The sequence below is a fragment of the Onychostruthus taczanowskii genome, unplaced genomic scaffold, assembly GCF_017590055.1.
Source record: "Onychostruthus taczanowskii isolate IOZ18803 unplaced genomic scaffold, ASM1759005v1 scaffold100, whole genome shotgun sequence".
NCBI lineage: Eukaryota > Metazoa > Chordata > Aves > Passeriformes > Passeridae > Onychostruthus > Onychostruthus taczanowskii.
The window spans coordinates 318,685-337,814 of NW_024496527.1; the positions used below are offsets into that span (position 1 = coordinate 318,685).

General features: G+C 59.2%; 2 protein-coding genes across 2 annotated transcripts; both read right to left on the reverse strand.

The window, feature by feature from the left end:
* Positions 1-452: 452 nt before the first annotated feature.
* PTGER2 (prostaglandin E receptor 2) lies at positions 453-4,778 on the reverse strand. The gene is made up of 2 exons (XM_041410189.1): positions 3,913-4,778; positions 453-848 (listed from the first exon to the last, which is right to left on the reverse strand). Exons 1-2 carry the CDS (start codon positions 4,756-4,758, stop codon positions 615-617), a joined length of 1,080 nt encoding a protein of 359 aa, XP_041266123.1. The 5' UTR covers positions 4,759-4,778; the 3' UTR covers positions 453-614.
* Positions 4,779-10,949: 6,171 nt separating this feature from the next.
* PTGDR (prostaglandin D2 receptor) lies at positions 10,950-15,033 on the reverse strand. Its single transcript, XM_041410251.1, has 2 exons — positions 14,218-15,033; positions 10,950-11,427 (listed from the first exon to the last, which is right to left on the reverse strand). The coding sequence occupies exons 1-2, from the start codon at positions 15,031-15,033 to the stop codon at positions 11,161-11,163; spliced, it is 1,083 nt and encodes a 360-aa protein (XP_041266185.1). The 3' UTR covers positions 10,950-11,160.
* Positions 15,034-19,130: the final 4,097 nt, after the last annotated feature.

Consider the following 19,130-nt stretch of genomic DNA (forward strand, 5'->3'; position numbering starts at 1 on the left):
CTGTCCCTGTGAGAGGCCGCAGTCACCTCCCAGGTGACACCTGAGCCACCCCCAGCGTGCCCAGGCTGCAGAGCCACGTCTCTGGGTGAGCCCTGAGGCAGAGCTTCACAGTATTCACAGAATCCCAGAATCCCTGGGTTGGGAGAGACCTTCAGGATCATGGAGTCCAACCCAGCCCCAACAGCTCAACCCAGCCCTGGCCCCCAGTGCCACATCCAGGCTTTGTTAAACACACCAGGGATGGTGACTGCAGCACCTCCCCGGGCAGCCATTCCAGAACTTTATCACCCTTTCTGTAAAAAACTTTTTCCTGATATCCAACCTGAATTTCCCTTGGCACAGCTGGAGGCTGGGTGCTCTGGTTGTGTCAGTGCTGGAGACAGAGCCCAGCCCAGCTGAGCACAGGCACCTTTCAGAGCTGTGCCGAGCGAGGAGGGCACCCCTGAGCCTCCTTTTGTCCAGGCGGAGCACCCCCAGCTCCCTCAGCCATCCCTCACAGGATCTGTGTTCCTCACCAGCCTCGTTGCCTCCTCTGGACACACTCGAGCATCTCAACATCCTTCCCAAGCTGAGGGGCCCAGAACTGCCCGTCAGGAGGCAGGATCCCCCTGGATCTACTGCGGCCGCGCCGGCAGCTTTGTCACGGCAGAGGACACGGCGTGGCCACCCGGGGCCGTGGGGGTGACCTGGCAGCAGAGCACGGAGCGCATGAGGCGCAGCACGGGCGGCCGCAGGATGGCGAAGACCCAGGGATCCACGATGGAGTTGATGGAGAGGAAGCGCAGGGCCAGCAGGTCCCACTCGTGGTCGCCCTGCTCCTGGCGGAACTTGTTCACGTAGGCGCGGATCTGGGGAGTCAGGGGTGGAAAGGGGGTTAAGAGTCACCTAGGCCCCTGTGGTGCTGCTAGGCTGGGCTCAGGCGAGGCCCGTCCACAGAATTCACGGGATTCACAGAATGACGGAATTCAGAGAATCACAGAAATCACGGAATGACAGAATGACAGAATTCACAGAATTCACAGAATGACAGAATGACAGAAATCACAGAATGACAGAATGACAGAATTCACAGAATTCACAGAATGACAGAAATCACAAAATGACAGAAATCACAGAAAGACAGATATCACAGAATGACAGAAATCACAGAAAGACAGAATGACAGAATTCACAGAATTCACAGAATGACAGAATTCATAGAATGACAGAATGACAGAATTCACAGAATCACAGGATGACAGAATTCACAGAATTCACAGAATTCACAGAATGACAGAAATCACAGAAAGACAGAAATCACAGAATGACACAGGGATGGTGACCCCACCACCTCCCTGGGCAGCCATTCCAGAACTTCATCACCCTTTCTGGAAAAAACTTCTTCCTGATATCCAACCTGTATTTCCCTTGGCACAGCTGGAGGCTGTGTCCCGTGGCTCTGTCAGTGCTGCTTGGTGGAGGTGCATCCAACCTGGTCTGGAACCCTTCCAGCCACAGTTTCTCTGGACAATCTGCATCAGGGCTCCACCACCCTCACAGTTAAGATTTTTTTCCTGATATCCCATCTAAACCTCCTCTCTGTCAGTTTGAATCCATTTCTCCCTGGTCCTGTCACTCCAGGCCTCTGTAAAGAGTCTCCCTCCATGTTCCCTATAGCTCCTTTCAAGTACTGGAATGTCATCATTAGGTTACCCCAAACCCTTCTCTTTTCCAGGGTCAGCAATCCCCATTGTCCCAGCCTTTCCTCACAGCAGAGCTGCTCCATCCCTTTAATCAGCCTCCTCTGGACTCACTCCAACAGTTCCAGGTCCTTCCTGTGCTGGAAGGACCCCAGAGCTGGACACAGCCCTGCAGCGGGGTCTCACAATCCCCTCCCTCAACCAGGGAGAAATCACAGGCAGAAATAATCCCGAGTTTGGGCTCCCCAAATCTGCCGCCCGGGCAGCTCTTTTGGGGCCGCCACAGCAAATTCGCTGACTCCATGGGTTTGAATGAACTTTAAACGCAAGCCAGCCTCCTGCTCCGCTTCGTTCAGAGCCACAATCAGTGGGGAGCCTCCCTCCGTGGCTGCAGGAAGCGGCGTCTCTCACCTTGAGAGCAGCAAGAACCGTGGGAGACCACGGAGAGGATGAGCGCTGCGGGACCCCGCCGCTCCTTCCTGCTCCTGCCGACTCATCCCAGCCCGCGGGGCTTCCTGGAAGGGTGACTCAGCACTCCTTACTCACCCGGGTCACCCGCCACCCCCTCGCTCCGGGCTGGGGACAGGCTTGGATGGGGCCGGGCAGCAGGAGCATCCCTCCCCTGCCCGGCACCCGCCGGGTACCACGCCGGCGCGGCGCATCCACGCGGCATTTCCAAGCTCCGGTGTGTTTTGGGAAGGAATTCGTGGCCCGGCGGGTTTGTGTGGCCGGGCTCCTCCTGGGAGGAGCGGTGGCTGCTGTGGGCAGCCGGGGGACAGGAGAGAAAGTGTCACCCCGAGGAGGCAGCTGGGGTTGAGGCGCTGCCAAAGCGCGGCCCCACATGGGAGCCGGGCGATGGGAAAAGGGAAGCTGGCTCTGGATAAGGCCGTATCTGCCACCACAGGGCCCTGGGATCCCGGCCAGGGCTGCTTTCCCAGCCCCTCTGCCCCCAGCACGCTCACAGGGCCATGCCCACGTGTCCCCACCGAGGGGTTCCGCTCCCTGCTGACCACAGCAGCCAACCCGGCGCTTTTTTGGGACACAGGAAGAGCTGTCCATCATCTGTGGGTTCACGGTCAGGAGCTGGAGTGTCTCTCAGGGCCTTGAGGCTCCTGGGATGCTCACGAGCATCTGGACATTATTCCTTTGTCTAAAACCCTGGCTCGGCCGTATCCTGTGGTTATTTCCTTTTCCCTTAGGAAAAGCAAGGGAGGATGAAGGGAAGGTAGAGTCTGTTTAACACCAAGAGTGTGAAATTAGCACTGGCTGTGCTCCCAGCCTTGCTGGGGTCACTTCTTCAGGGACCAAACTGAGCTGCACTGGGGGATCACACACCCAGGCTCTGGAGCCATCGATGCTCCTGGTGGAAAAGCACTTGGATGGATGAAAAGTGGCCCTTGGGAGGGAACAGCCCAGACAGAGGCAGGGCACTCGCTCTCTCCACTTCTTCACTTGGCTGTTTTGATCCCGGATTTCTGCTGGAAGCCTCGTGCATGGATGGGGCACGGGATGTGGGGATGTCCCTTGGGATGACACGTGCTGTGGCTGCTGTGCCAGATCTCTGTTCCCAGAAATCTCCCATCTCTGTGCCAGCGCCTCAGTGCTGTTGCAGAGGAGCAGAAACCTCTGTCTGACAGCGAGGTGGGCACAGCCTCTCACATCTCCAGCTCCATCCACAGAAATCTGGGATAACTCATCCTGCCCAGCATGGATATCCACTGCCTCCAGCCCAGGGCAGCTCCTTCATCCCCTCTCTAGAAATGTGGTTGGTTGTTTTGCCATTCCTCACACCTCCACCATGAGTTCCTGGATCCTGGGAATCGCAGTGATGCCGTGTGGTCCAGGGGACCCTGCCTGAGTCACAGGCCTGGCCTCGGAGCCTCTGTGGGGTGGGAGGGCACCTCTGCTCCTGCCATTCCATCCTCCTGCCACTCCATCCTCCTGCCACTCCATCCTCCCACCACCCCATCCTCCTGCCACCCCATTCTCCTGCCATTCCATGCTCCTGCCCCCCGTGATCCTGATCCCCCATCCTCCTCCTGGCCGTGGGGACACAGGGAATGATCCCCCCACTCCCAGCTGACGCGCAAATTGCCAAGCTCACGGCTGAGCTGGCCTCTCCCAAGCTTTCACCCCAACCCTCGAGGTCTGGCCAGCAGACTTGGGGGAAGCTTTACAAAGACCAAGAGACAAATGTGGGCGCTGGGGAGAGGGAACAACCAGCGCCACTCACCGTGAAGGGCAGGGAGCAGATGACGAAGGTGATGGTCATGATGGAGAGCAGCAGGAGGTGGTCGATCTCCTCGGCCATGGAGAACATGCGCCGGCCGCAGCCCGCGGCCGCCCGGGGCTGCTCGGTGCCGGCCACCCGGCGGCTCCTCTGCCCGCGGCGGTGCATGCGGGCCAGGTTCACGATGACGCTCAGGTTGCAGAGCAGCACGGCCACGATGAGGAAGAGGAGCAGGGTGGCGTAGAGCAGCGAGAAGGTGACGTTCAGCCCCGCCGCCTCCCCGTCGCTCCGCTGCGGATCCAGGTGCATCTGGATGAAGCACCAGGTGCCGGGGCAGTACTGCACGTAGCGCCCGAAGCCCAGCAGCGGCAGCGAGCAGAAGGCGGCCGAGAAGCTGTAGATGGCCGGCAGGGCCACCAGGCCCGTGCGGGGGCTCAGGAAGCGCTCGTAGAAGTACGGTCTCCCCAGAGCCAGGCAGCGCTCCAGCGCCATGGTGAAGAGGATGAGCATGGTGGCGAGGCCGAAGAAACTCATGGCGAAGCCGAAGTAGAGGCAGATGTGCCCTCCGCGGGCCAGGCTGGTCAGGGTGAGGTTGCGGTGGTAGGAAGCGAGCACCAAGGGGCTGACGGAGCAGGTGCCCAGCAGGTCGGTGAGCACCAGGGCCAGCACCAGGACGTGGAACAGCGCGGGCGGGCGCTGCCGGGCCCCGCGGCGGCCGCGCAGGAGCAGCCCCAGCGCCAGGAGGTTGCCCAGGAGCCCGGCCGAGAACATGAGGGCGCTGACCAGCGGGCGAGCCCCGGCCGGCAGCGCTGCCCCGTCGCTCCCGTACGCCCGGCCCGTCCCGTTCATCCCGCGCCGCCGCCGCCGCACGCCCGACTGCGCTGCCGCCCCCCGGCACCGGCACCGGCACCGCCCGCCCCGACCCCCCCCGGGCCCGCGCTCGCAGGGATGGAGCGAGCGGAGGCGGGGAACGCCACGGACCGACACTGGACGGACCGAGAGTCCCGGTACCGGTGTGGGAGTCCCGGACACGGCCAGTCCTGGTACCGGTCCGACAGTCCCCGTACCAATCTGGGAGACCGGGACACGGCCGGTCCCGGTACCGGTGTGGGAGTCCCGGACACGGCTAGTCCCGGTACCGGTCCGACAGTTCCGGTACCAATCTGGGAGACCCGGACACGGCCAGTCCTGGTGCAGGTCTGAGAGTCCCGGTACCGGTGTGGGAGCCCTGGACACGGCCGGTCCCGGCACGGGTCTGAGAGCCCCAGACACGGCCAGTGATGGTGCGGGTCTGAGAGTCCCGGTACCGGTGTGGGAGTCCCGGACACGGCCAGTCCCGGTACCGGTCCGACAGTCCCGGTACCGGTGTGGGAATCCCGGACACGGCCAGTGATGGTGCGGGTCTGAGAGTCCCGGTACCGGTGTGGGAATCCCGGACACGGCCAGTACCAGTACGGGTCTGAGAGTCCCGGACACGGCTAGTCCCGGTACCGGTGTGGAAGACCCGGACACAGCCAGTCCCGGTGCTGTCCGAGAGCCCCAGTGCCGGTCTGGGAGTGCTGGGGCGGCCCCGGGATCGCTGGGACAGGCCCGGTGTGACCCAGCCCCGCTGCCCGACCGGGAGCGCCTCTCACGACCGGACCCGGTGCTGGCCCAGGAGCCCGGTGCGGCTTCGAGAGTCCCTCCCGTGGCCAGCCCTGGTGCCGGTCCAAGAGCCCGAGGTCGGTCCCGGAGCCCGGTGCCGGTCCAGGAGCCCGGTGCGGCTTTGAGGCACGACCGGTCCCTGTGCCAGACCGGGAGCGGCTCCCACGGCCAATCCCGGCACGGCCCCAGCGCTCCCGGTGCCGGTTCAGCACTCCCGGTGCCGGTTCAGCACTCCCGGTGCCAGTCCAGGAGTCCCGGTGCCGGTTCAGCAGTCCCGGTGCCGGCCTGGGGTCGCTCTCACGGCCAATCCCGGCACAGGTCCGGAGTCCCGGTGTGGCTCCTGGGGCATGGAGTCTCACTCTGTCCCGGTGCCAATCCCGCAATCCCAGTGCCCGTGAGGGAGCCCCTCGCACGGTCAGAGGCTCCCGGTGCTGCTCTGGGCCAGCTCAGAGCCCCAGGGCACAGAACCCCAGAGCCCCCCGAGCCCAGCTGAGCCCCGGCTGTGCAGGGAGATTCCCATTGCTCCAGAGGAACCCACGGAGAGCTCCCTGCCCCGTGGCTGGCACCAGGCCATGTCCCCATTGTCCCCCTGTCCTGCATGTCATCGCTGGTCCCCAGCGGGGTGCAGCTTCTCTGGCCATGACCTTAAAGCCCATCCAGTCCCACCCCCTGCCATGGGCAGGGACACTTCCACTGCCCCAGGCTGCTCCAAGGCTCATCCAAGCTGGAACACATCCAGGGGTGGGAAATGCACATGCTAGATCCCAGTGGCCTCAGATGCCACCTCCATCCTTCAGGACACCAGCCCTCACTCAAGCTGCCTTTACTGAAGCACTTGGTGCTTCACAGGTCACTTCCAGAATAAAAAAAACCTTTTCCCTCCCGTGGCCCTGGGGCTGTCCCAACAACTGAAACAATTTAATTCCAGATTTGCTCCGTGCACCTGGGTGGAACACTGCAGCAGGGCTGGCCGCAGCAGGCTGCAGGCACGCGAGTGGCTGTGGCTGTTATTTTAAAAACCACGCTTTTGTAACAGGAACTTCGCAAAGGAAATTTGGGGCCGGGTGAGCTGCGGTTTGTGACAGCACCTCCATCTCTGAGGGGCCACTCCCAGGCCTGGCTTGGCTTTCTCCTCTCGCTCAGCTCAAAGGGCTCTTCAGCGTGCTGGGGAGGACGAGGTGGCAAAGCCCCAGCTCTGTTCCCATGGTCAGATCAATGGCTGGGGTGGAGGGCATGGTGTTTGAGCCACCCCAGACCACCTCACCACGGGTGGGCCAGGAAAACACATCCCAGGAGCTCTTTTAGCCCTGCTTGCAGTCCTGATCCAGCAGAGCACCCAGGCACGTGGGCACATCTGTCGGTGGGAGCCATCCTGTTTGATTCCAGAGGGCTGGGTGGCACCCTGGCATTTTCAGCCCTCCTTTGTGCCTCCCACAAATTCAGCTGGGGCTGAATCCTGCCCTGATCCATGCAGGCAGCTGCAGTCTGCCCTCCAGAGCCCTTTTCCGAGCAGCAGGCACCCTGTAGGGTGCTCCAAGGCTTTTCCCAGCCTCCCACCCCTTTCTGGCGTTCCCTGTCACAGCTCAGGAAGGGGTTTTGGCTTCTTCTGGAGCTCATTTTCCTGGCAGTCTAATGGAGCCTTAAATACCCTTCTGGGGCTTCGGGCTTCTCCACTGACAGTTGTCTCTGATGGGATTTTTCTGCAATAATAGGAAAATTGCTGGGCTTTTGTTTTTTCATTCCCCCTTCTGAGCTGGAACCAGGAACAGGCTGCTTGGTACAATCTGTCCTGCCTTGGGAAGTGTTTGTTTTCTTCCCTTTGCTTCCATGTTTAGCTCTTGTCCTGCCTCTAGCCAGGGCCATCTCAAATCCTAGAATTATTTAAGTTGGAAAAGTCTTCTAAGACACTGAGTCCAACCATTCCCCCAGCACTGCCAAGGCCACCGCTGACCCATGTCCCCAAGTGCCACATCCTCACAGCTTTTAAATCCCTCCAGGGATGGGGACTCCACCACTGCCCTGGGCAGAGAGATTTTCTCCAATACCCAATCTGAACCTGCCCTGATCCAGCTTGAGGCTGTTTCCCCTTGTTCTGTCCCTGTCCCCTCCTGGCAGGAGCTGTGCAGAGCCACAAGGTCCCCCCTGAGCCTCCTTTGCTCCAGGCTGAGCCCCTTCCCAGCTCCCTCAGCCTCTCCTGGGGCTCCAGCCCCTTCCCCAGCTCTGTTCCCTGCCCCGGACACACTCCAGCATCTCATACATCCTCTCAAGGTTTATTGGCATTGTTGTCCCTAAAAGAAGATTTCCAGGCTTGGCCCAGTTGGGAAAAACTCTCTGGGCTTGTAGGAAAGTTTCATGAGCTACATAGAGAGGGCTCAGCCTCTGGAGTTTGCTGCCTATGGATGGGGAGGGTGCTGGGATCCTGCTCCATCCCTGGTGGATTTTAAAGGGTGGCTCTGGCACCAGGGACGTGGAGGAGTCCTGTGAGTGTGAGTGGATTTCATCCCTTTTGAACCAAACCCCCATCCTGACTTGTGTTTAACAAATCCAGACAACACTTCTCTTCCAAACCTTCCCACCCCTTATCTCGTGCTCCGGAGCTTCCAGCAGCCTCACTCCCCATCCTGGGCAAGCAGGGCTGAGCACTGGGCCAGGTTTTGGTGCCCTGTCCTGTTATCCCATACCAGCAGCTGGGTGAGTGGGTTAAAAAGCAAAGGAAGCCACTGCTGGGTGGGCTGGGGCTGCTGGCAGCCCTGGCACTGCTGCCTGCCCGGGCACGAGCCTCCCTGCTTGCAGAGCAGCTGAAAAATGCAGGAGGCAATATTAAAAAAAAAAAAAAAAAAAAAAAGCGCAACAATTTGTCGGGAAATGAGCTTGAGCAAAGTTGTGCCTGGATTTCATGAGCTGAAAAAAAAAAAAAAAAAAAAAGCACAAGACACCCTGGGAGTGATTTATGTCCAGGAAAGGAGCGGGATGCGGGGAGAGGTGATGCTGGTGGCAGCAGTGACAGCGTGGGACAGGGCAGCGCCGGAGGGTGACAGCGACATAAAAGAGCCCCCAGAGGGGCACGGCTGGCGTGGAGCTGCAGCCCGGGCTGAGCCGCCTCTCTTTTGTCGCCTGCATTAAGCGCCAGGTCCGTCCCCTCGGGAGCGGCTGGCACCGAGGGTCCCCAGGGCAATGACAGCGCTGCAGAGCCTGGGGGGAGGATGCCATCAAGGAGGGCTCCTCGGCATCTCTCCCCTCCCCTGCTGGGGCTCCCGGAGCTTTTCGGTTCTTTTTTAGCAACATTTACAACCAACCCGCGCGTTGTCGGCATTTTTTTCATTTCAATTCTTAATTAATTTATATTTCCCTTTTATTTTGACGCTTCCCACACTCAGTAAGGAGGGGATCTAAGCTTTGACATAACTCCCGAAGCCTCTGTACGTGTCGAGGCGCTGAAAAATGGGGTGCCCGAGGGAGCAGCTTGGGGTGGAGAACATCCAGGGGCTCCCGGCTCCTCGGGAGCCCGGCCCTGGCTGGGGACGTGCTGCCATCTCTGGCGAGGACGGGGACACGGCAGCCCCGGGAGCAGCCTGGAATTCATGAACAGCGAGGGTTGATCCTCCTGGAGGCCGCCCTGGCTGCAGCCCCGATCCCGAAGCTCGCTGGCTGCGGCCGCCGCTTGGCTCGCCCGGAGGCTGCTGGAGACTCCAGGTCTGCTCCCGCAGCAGGCAGGAGAGCAGCAAGGGCAGAATCCCGATTAAAAGTGCTGCCCGAGCCAGAGGAGAGTGTCAAGGTCGCTGGGAAAGGTGTGGTCCCGGCCAGGGAGTGGGGATGCTGCGGGGATGGGGCGTCACTCGTCGCTCCATGGTTTATTTCCTGAGATGACAAAATCACGGATGGGTCGGTGATGAGGTGTTTGCATCAGCTCAGGGGGAGTCTGTTTATGCACCTTAATAACGAACCTGATTTGGTTTGTGTTGGTTTAATTACAGATTTCCACGGATTGTGGTTACCCTGGGATCTAAACACATACATGATGGGGCAGGGACCTTTCCTGGGGCAGGGATTTCTCCTGGGCCACGGCCTCTCCAGGGGTGAATCCTCACAGGCACCAGGGGCAGGTGATGCCCTGCACACCCAGAATGCCCTCAGCTTGGAAATCTTATCCCACCTCAGTGATCATTCCTTGATCCTACATCGAACACCCCCAGCCTGACCGTGCCTGCTCCGTCTGTCCCGTGTGGAGCCCGGATCTGTTTGGGGGAGGAGATTAATCCCAGTTTAGGGGGACAACAACAAAGTTTTCCAGGGCTGTTATCTCATCTGGCCGCAGTGGAACAGATCCCAGGAAAGCCACGGAGCAGGCTGGGAGCTGTTGACTCTGCAGCCCCACGTGAGCCATCTCCAAGTCAATACCATGCCAGTAACATGAAACCAATCCATGAACCAACCCTCATTTTCTTCTTTCTCCTTGGAAAACCCTGAGGAGAGGCACCGAGCTGGCAGCTCGCAGGTTCCCCCAAAACATCCCCAAATACATCTCTGCCCTTTTCTCCAGCTGGGAGAAACAGCCAGAGCCAACCCAAGCAGGTCACCTCCAAAAAGCTCCAAGATATTGTTCCTTCAAAAGCAGAATCTGTTTGGCACCAAGAGTAAACATCACGTGAGAGCAGGCAGGAACACGGCTGCACCTTGCAAGGCTTAGCTAAACAGAGGAGAGAAATACCCTCTGTCTCCTCCAAGGGCACCAAACCGTTGGTCATCGTAATTTTTTTGGCATAAATGGCCACTTGAGGTAAAAATTAGATCCAGTTAATACCTGTGGTTGAGAGGAAATGGATCTTCCATTAAAACGATCGCTCTCTTGCACGCTCGCACCGAGAGCTTGTGCACGCCAGGCTCTGTGTTCTCTCAATTACTGCTCTCATTAAGGCTCAGGACAGTCATAAATACTGCATTTAAATAATTACAGCAGAGCAGGTACGGCTGAGGAGCACAAATGCAACATCAGTGCTCGGAGTTTTCCGGAGAAGAGCGAGATAAGGACGGACAAACTGCAGCCCTGCCTAGGGAACAGGGGAGGACCTGGGCAGGGGTGGAGGGTGTGCCAGGGAGGGATTCCACCTGCAGCCAGCCCCTCCTCACTCCAGGAACTGCTGCTCGAATTCCTGAGTCCCTCCTGCCCCTCACCCATTCTGGGACACCCCAAACCCATTCCCTGGCATGGAATGGGATCACGCACAGGCCAAGGCGGTGAAACACTGAACCACTTTTATTCCACGGGCACACACCCACACTTCTCCTCCCTGCGCATCCCCGGTGCCCTGAACCACGCTCCAAAGCCCTTCTGCCTTCCTGGAGCCGGGCTCTGCCCAAACCCTCCACAAAACGCTGCTGCTCGTGATATTCCCAGATCCCCGGGGATCCCAGATCCTCTCCGGGGCAAAACGCAGCCTGGGGAGGGGACAAAAACCCTTCACAGCGTCCCTCGCAGCGAGCCGGACGCTGTCCCCTCCTGCCACCGCCCTGTGGCGCCTCGGGATGCTCCAGGGGCAGGGCTGCGGGGCCGAAGGCTCGCTCCTCATCCTCGCCAGCAGCCCGCCGGCTTCTGCAGCAGCGCGGCGCTCAGGGGATGCCGAGCGGCGGCGGGTCTGTCCTGCGGCAGCCCGGGGGACAGAACTGGCTGTCACCTGCGGGGCTGGAGCCTTTCAGGGAGGCTCTGCGGGAGCCGAGCCGCCGGCAGACGCGGCGCACGAAGGAGCGGAAGACCGAGGTGCGGAAGATGATGAAGACCCAGGGGTCCACGATGGAGTTGACGGAGAGGAAGCGCAGCGCGCTCAGGTCGGCGTTCTCGTTGAAATCGGCAGCAAAAGCCCCCATGTAGGCCCGGATCTGGCCAAAAAAAATATCCAGGGGATGGGAGAAAGTTAAGAAAGTTCAAGGAAATAGGGGGGAATTGCTATGGTGGGGGTAAAAATATTCCCGGGGCAGCCGAAGAAGTTTTAACCCCACGGATGGCATCAGTGCTGTGGGTTGTGGGCCCAGCTGGGTCATGGATGGTCGTGGCTCAGGGACAGCCACATCAGGACAAGGATGTTAGAGCTGGAAATGTGGTGCCAGTGACCAGGATTTTTTTTTCATGGATGAAGGAATCATCCAGCCTTGGCAGGTGCTGCTCTGTCCCCCAGGCTGGGGCACGCCACTTGTGCCGATCCCCTTTGCCATGGAAATTGGAGCTGGCATCCCTTGGATAACTCGGCAGGGATTGAGCCTGGGGTGGTCACAAAGCCTGAACGAGCACAGGCTGCTGGTGCCTGATACCTCGTGGTATGGCTGCAGAGGTGGCAGGAAGAGGATGTGGCAATTGTCACACATGCACACCTCCCAGCCTGGTTTTGGGGTGGCCCCGCCTGCGGCACCAGCTCTGCCTGCAGAGGGTGATGGAAAGGTGGAACTGCAGGATCCGACCCAGGAGTGGGGGACAAAGGGGGGGTCTCCCACCCCTGGGGAGGATTCCAGGGGGGTTCACAGGGAGCTGGGTCTGCCCAGCAGCTTTGGGACACGGGGGTGGGGATGGGGGGTTTTGAAGGGTTGGATAAGGGTGGGAATGGGGGTTACTGAGGGGTCTGATAAGGGTGGGGATGGGGGGGCAATTGAGGGGCTGATAGGGGTGGGAATGGGGGGGTTTGAAGGGTCTGATAAGGGTGGAAATGGGGAGTTTTGAAGAGTCTGATAGGGGTGGGAGTGGGGGCTTTTGAAGGGTAGATAAGGGTGGAAATGGAGGATTTTGAAAAGCCATAGGGGTGGGAGTGGGGGGCAATTGAGGGGTCTGATGGGGTGGGGATGGGGGGTTTTGAAGGGCTTGATAGGGGTAGGAATGGGAGGGTTGAAGGGTCTGGTAAGGGTGGGGATGGGGGGGTTACTTGAGGGTTGATGGGGTGGGAATGGTGGGTTATTGAGTGGTCTGATAGGGGTGGGAATGGGGAGTTTTGAAGAGTCCCATAGGGGTGGGAGTGGGGGGCAATTGAGGGGTCTGATGGATTAGGGATGGAGGGTTTTGAAGTGTTAATAAGGGTGGGAATGGGGGGTTTGAAGGGTCTGATGGGGTGGGAATGGGGGGCAATTGAGGGGTCGGATGCAATGCACTGACACCCCCCTCCCAAACCTTAAACCCCTCAGAGGAGCAGAGGGGGGTGATGGGGTGGGGGTGGGTGTTGTTCCAGTGGAGCCAAAGCAGCAAACTGATCCCTGGGATGGGGAGGGGACACTCAGATGGGATTGAAATAATCACCTGACCCCCTGAGCCCCCCAGCTCCTCTGGGACAGAGTGGGGATGATGGAGGGGTTGTTTTAGGGGGTAAAACAATGAGCTGAGCCCTGGGGATGTGGTGCTGGGATTGGGTATTCCAGGGAGGGGCAATGGAATGCCTGGGACAGAGTTTTGGGGGGGGGGGCAAATATTCCAAGGAAATTTCAGCAATCAATCAACCCCCAGGACAGGGTGGTGGGGTTGTTGTGGTTATTCCAGGAGGATTAAACAATTAATTAATTCCTCCACCCCAGGATGGGTGTTGGACATTATTCCACGGGGGTTAAAGCAACACTCAGATCCCTGGGACAGGGTGGGGGGCACTCAGAGGGGGGGACAAAGTAATTATCTGACACTCCCCCAGTACCTCTGGCACAGAGTGGTGCTGCTGGGAGGGTTATTCCACGAGGGTTCAATGATAATCTTTAATTAAAATCTATTTATTTATTATTATTTATTATTAAATAAATTTAATTTATTTAATTCATTCAAATAAATTGAGGACTGGGGATGTGGTGCTTGTGCTGAGGGTGGGCAACCTCCCAGAATGGGATAGTGCAGCCACAGGGGGGATTTATTCCAAGGGGATTCAAGTAATAACCTGACCCTTGGAGAGGATCCTAGAGGGTGGCAGGGGTGGGTTACTCACAAGGGACTAAAGCATTGATCTCCTGGCACCTCCAGGAGTGGGTGGTGGTTCCAGAGTTTATTCCAATGGGTCTAAACAACCCCTGGCCCCTGGAGGGGGGTGGTGGTGGGAGGGTTATTCCAAGGAGTTTTAGGCAATGACCTGGTCCCTGTGGGCAGACTGGGGGAGGATTTAGAAGGAGGCAAAGCCTTGGCCCCCAGGAGCTGGTGGTGGTGTGAGGGTTTATCCCAAATTCAGAGCTCTGACCTCTCCAGGACTGAGTGGTGCTGGTGGTGGGGGGGATATTCCAGGGTGCTTTAACAACAGCCTGACCCCCCTGGACAGGGTCAGGGACCATCCCAAGGGGGCCAAATCATCAATCCAACCTCCCTGTGAGGAGATGGTGCTAAGAAAGAATATTTTTCCAAATGGATTAATGCAATGGGGCGTGGGGTGATGAGCATTTGAGGGGGGCCAAAGCAGCCACCCAGGCTCCCAGGGGCAGGGGCTGCTGGGGGGGGGGGATATTCCAGCGTGCCTGACCCCCATGGACAAGGCGGGGAACTATTCCAAGGGTGCCAAATCACCCACCCAACCTCCCTGCGAGAGCGTGGTGCTGAGGAAAGGATATTTCCCACCGGATTTCCCACAACAACCGACCCCTAGCGAGGCACCAAGCATCCCCCACCTCCTCCCAGGGCACAGGGCGATTTTCCCGGGGGTTGGACACGCCGGGATTACTCACGATGAGCGGCAGCGAGCAGACGGTGAAGAGGACGGTCATGAGCCCCAGCAGGACGAGGTGGTCGAGCTCCTCCATGCGGGGGGCGGCGGCGGGGGGCGTCCCGCGGCGGGGCTGCCTGCGGGCCATGCCGTACAGCTGCCGCATGCTGCTCACGTTGCACGCCACGATGGCCAGCACCAGCAAGCCCATCAGGCTGGCGTAGAGCACGGCGAAGCCCAGCTGGCCCGGGCCACCCCCGGCCATGCGGATGAAGCACCAGGTGCCCGGGCAGTACTGCATGGGAGCGCCGAAGCCCAGCAGGGGCAGCGCGCAGAAAAGCGCGCACAGCCCCGCGGCCGCCGGCCCCAGCGCGGCGCCCAGGCGGCGGGTCAGGTGCCGCCGGTAGAAATAGGGGTGGCCCAGGGAAAGCCAGCACTCCAGAGCCATGGCCAGCAGCAGCAGCGTGGGGGCCAGCCCGAAGAAAGCCATGAGGAAGGCGAAGAGCTGGCAAAGCACCCCCGGCTGCTCCTCGCCGCGGCCGCCCGGCCCCAGCTCGCTGAGGCTGCGGTTGTAGGCGTAGGCTGCCAGCACCATGGGGCTGATCAGGCACTTGCCCAGCAGGTCGGTGACCGCCAGCGCCGTGACCAGCACGTAGAACGCCGACACCCGCGGAGGGCGGCCCCCGGGCGAGCGGGAGCGCCGGCGGTGCTGGCCCAGCAGCAGCAGCGCCAGCACGTTCCCCAAAAGGCCGGCGGCGAACAGCACCGAGCTGGGCACGGCCGACTGGCCGCTCTCGATGTAGCGGCTGCTGCGGCAGCGGTATCCCTCGGCCTCCATGGGAAGCGCCGCGCCGGGATGGGCGGCGAGGGATGCCCCGCTCCGCCTCGGGCTGCGGTAAATGTCCCCTCGCACCGGGATGGGAAAGAGCCCCGCAGCGCACGGCGGGGGGTGTGGTGGATGCGATGGGATGGATGTCCCGCAGCGGGATGCGATGGGATGGATGGATCGCAGCGGGACGCGATGGGATGGACGGATCGCACCGCGCCGTCGCTGCCGGTGGTGACTGTCCCGGCGGGGCTGGCGGCCCCCGCAGCGGAGAGAGGGAGGCAGGAGGAGGAGGAGGAGGAGGAGGAGGAGGTGCAGTGTAACCGGGCACGGCCCCCGGGACAGCCCCTTCTCGCCGCCCGGCCCGCCCCGGCCGGCGGAGCTCGGCTGCGGGGGCTGCGCTGCTCCCCCGGGAGAACCGGGGCTCCCGGCAAGAGGGAGGGGAAGGGGCCGGGGGTGAGTGCCGGGGGTGAGGGGCTCTGGGAGGAGGCACTGGAGGGGAGGCAGCTGGAGCTGAGCCCCTCAGGGGTGGGAGTGCGGAAAGGGGACATGGCTGAGCCCGGGGGGTTGCGGGTGCGGGACTGGGTCCAAGCACGGTGCGGGGACCGAGCCCCTGCAGGGGTGACAGGGCTGGGGACAGGGCTGGGGACAGGGCTGAGCCCCCGGGGCGACAGGGCAGGCGGCTGGGGCTGATTCCCTGCGGGTGTCGCAGGACACAAGCCAACTGGACGCAGTGCAAAGTGTCCCTGCCCCGCGGCAGGAGGAACGGGATGATTTTCAGATCCCTTCCGACCCAAACAATTCTGGGATTCTAGGATATGATTCAACCCGAGCGGGTGCCGCATCCACCTGCAGCCCATGCCGTGTGCTGCTGACCCCCAGCCCCTGGCAGCGCTCCTCCGTCCCAGCAGCAAACTCCGGGAGAAGCCCCCAGAGCTCCTTCCAGGAAAAGCAGCTCCGACGGCAGCAGCACGGCTGCAAAACGCACACAGCGCCTTGCAGGACGCATGTGACGATGAATAAGCATGGAACCGTGCCTGTCTGCTTTCAGACCGCTCTTTGCTGCTCTGGATGAGTGTACACGAAGCACAGGGAAGTATCAAGATGACAGCAGGGGTGGGAAAGGAGGTTTGAGGGGCCGGGCATCAGCGTGGCAGGTTTCAGTGGTGGGCTGTGTTTCCTGTAGCTGGTGATTCCTCCAGCAGTGAGGGCAGGGACTGTTTGTGGTAGTGCAAGGGAAAATCCCAGGTCCGGAAGAAATCAAGATAAAACTCAGCTCTCACCCACGGTTGGTGTTGAAGTGCTGCCCTCATTAGGGCTGAGCGTGAACCCAGAGGCTGCTTCCTGCCTGGGGCCCCGGGGGAGAGGAAATTCAGGCTGCCCTGGGAAGCAATCCGAATGATATCCTCCAAAATAGCTCCTGGAAAACACCCAGTGCCTTTACTGACCCCGCACTCTGCTCCCTGCACTGCTGCCAGCTCCCTGCGGGAATCCCAGCAGCAGGGAATGGGGGAAGGGAGATGTGGTGGGATCCCTCAGCTTTTCCCCAGGATAAGGATTGGGAAGGAGAGCCCAGCACCTCTGGAGAGCTGATTTAACAGGAGCACAATGCCTGTCCTGACCCCCGGAGCAACTGGTGCCAGCCCTGCTGTGATGCTGTGAATGCCAGGGAGGAGGCACAGGGTGCCCAGAGCAGCCTGGAAGTGCCCAAGGCCAGGCTGGACAGGGCTTGGAGCAGCCTGGGACAGTGGGAGGTGTCCCTGCCATGGCAGGGGGTGGAACTGGGTGGGCTTTGGGATCTCTTCCAGCCCAAACCATTCTGGGACCATCCCAGGGATGGGATCAGCCGTGACCCTGCACACTCCCACGTCTGCTCTGAAGGGGAAGAGGCTGAAGTTCTGGGCTGCTCCCCCACCATGGGAAAGTCCCTTCACAGCCACCAGAAGGCCAAGTTCAGTGGCAATCCAGCACTTGGCAAGAGGAGGAGGAAGAGCTGTGACAAAACCCAGCCCCTTCTGGAGGTGGGTGTTCCCCCCAGTTGCAGCAGCAGTGGCTGGAAATCCTGAAGGACCAGGGGGTGCTGCTGCTCCTGATCTTGCACTGCTCCATGGAGAGAGCCTGGCATGGACCAGGGACTTTTTGGGACGTCCAGGGCGTGGCTCTGATGCTCTGGGAGCAGGCACAGGAGGTACCACCCAGTGCAGGTGTGGCTGGGGGTGTCAGAGCAGGTGGGCAGGGGGTGATTCCAGCTGGTCTGGATTCCCTCCCTTGATGCTGAGCATGGCAGCCACAGTGCCTGCTGGAGCCCTGGATGATGAGAAATTGAGAAATTTAGAAATTTCTGTGCTGACAGGCTCTGACCCCCAAGAGAACACTGCATTTGACCTGAGGCCGTGGAGAAGCTTCCAAAACGGAATGGCAGAACTGGGATTGTGGGTGTGGAGTTTGAATAAAAGTGTGTAAAATCCCAGGGTGGAAAACTCAGAGTTTAAGGGTTTAGAAAATAACAGTATATATAGAGCAAGATGGAGATTTTAGGGCAGAGGCTGCTCCTTCTTCTTGCTCTCTTGAGGGTCTGTGCCTTTTAACACAGAAAGTCTAAAATTCTCAGTGTGCAGGGTTCCAACAAGTGCCCACCCTTCCCTGTGAGAGGGATGGATGCCTCGAGGCAGGCTCGGGCTGGGGTAGGTGTCCAGCCAGGAATGTGACCACAGACTCCTCTCCCTCCTCCATCTCCGCTGGGAGAGAGCCTGGCGTGGGCAGCCAGGTTGCATCAAATCCCCATTTAGCTCTTCCTTGCCTCTATTTGCATAAATTGCAGCTATTAGAGGAGGGGAAAATTATTTGGAGAAAGTCTCATCAGCGCGGATGACGAATCTGCCCCGTTCGTCACCCTTCCGACGTGACCCTCTTCTGGCTGGTCACATTCCTGCTGGAGAGGGGGAAGGGGAGGGTGGGGGGAAAAAACCGGAATAAAAACAACCCAAAACGGAAGAAAAAGCAGCCACAAAACCCAGAAACAAACGAGGAGCTGGAAAAACTTGAAGCATCCACAAGGAACTTTAGTTGTTTGGTTTTTTGGGTTTTGTTTTTTTTTTTTTTTTCCCCAAAAGTATTGCGGACTCCTTCCAGCTCCTCCTTGCCAGATTTTGGTGAGGAGCTCCTGCCCTGCTGCTGTGCCGGGTTTTTTCCAAGCCTGGCTTTTCCCAGGGATCCGCCGCTGCCCAGAGGAACCGTGCCCTGCTCTTTGTCAGGAGCACGGCATTTCCATCCCGCAGCTCAGCTCTCCCTTTGGAAATGTTTGTCCTGGTGTCTGAAAACCCTAATTTAGAGCCCGTTAGGCGAGCAGGGTTTTGGAGGGCCGGGAATTGAGGCTCTGGCAGCTCCTGCTGGACATTCCCGGGCTATTCCTGCAGGGGAGCGCTGCATCCTCTGTGCCCGGAGCTTCCAGCCCCATCCCAGCCTCGCTCCCCTCCCCGGGACCTTCCCCAGCTCTGCTTCCCCCAGACTAAAGAGGATTCCAGCCTTTCCCTCCTTCCAGGCGGCATTTGGGGATTTGGGGATTCGCAGATCCACAGGAGGCGCTGCCCTTCCGAAAGGATGCGCTGAGAGCTTGGGGATGGGGAACAAGGATGGGGAATCCCCACCTTGGGGACACCCCGGGGTTTTCATCCCTCAGAACAGTGGGGTTCGGGGCTTTTCTTTGGTTTGTTTGGGAGGGGTTTTTTGGTTTATTTTTTTGGTGGTTTTTTTTGTTTTGTTTTGTTTTGTTGGGGGTTTTTGTTTTGCTTGTTTTGGGGTTTTTTGGGTGGTTTTTTTTGTTTTGTTTTGTTGGGGGGGTTTTTTGCTTGTTTTGGGGTTTTTTTCTTTTTTTCTTTCTTTTTTTTTTAATTGAGGTTTTTGTTTGTTTGTTTTTGGGGCTTTTTTGGATGGGTTTTTTTGTTTGGTTTTTTGGTTTTGTTTTTTTGTTTGTCTGTTTGTTTGTTTGTTTGGGTTTTTTGTTTGTTTGGTTTTTTGGTTTTGTTTTTTTGTTTGTCTGTTTGTTTGTTTGTTTGGGTTTTTTGTTTGTTTGGTTTTTTGGTTTTGTTTTTTTGTTTGTCTGTTTGTTT

What these genes read in the sequence shown, in the direction of transcription:
- PTGER2 (XM_041410189.1), bottom strand. Translation starts at nt 4,758, where the DNA reads ATGAACGGGACGGGCCGGGCGTACGGGAGCGACGGGGCAGCGCTGCCG. An exon ending in TCTGCTCCCTGCCCTTCACG is followed by an intron (nt 849 to 3,912) that starts GTGAGTGGCGCT and finishes CTGACTCCCCAG; the next exon opens with ATCCGCGCCTACGTGAACAA.
- PTGDR (XM_041410251.1), bottom strand. Translation starts at nt 15,033, where the DNA reads ATGGAGGCCGAGGGATACCGCTGCCGCAGCAGCCGCTACATCGAGAGC. An exon ending in TCTGCTCGCTGCCGCTCATC is followed by an intron (nt 11,428 to 14,217) that starts GTGAGTAATCCC and finishes TTTTTTGGCCAG; the next exon opens with ATCCGGGCCTACATGGGGGC.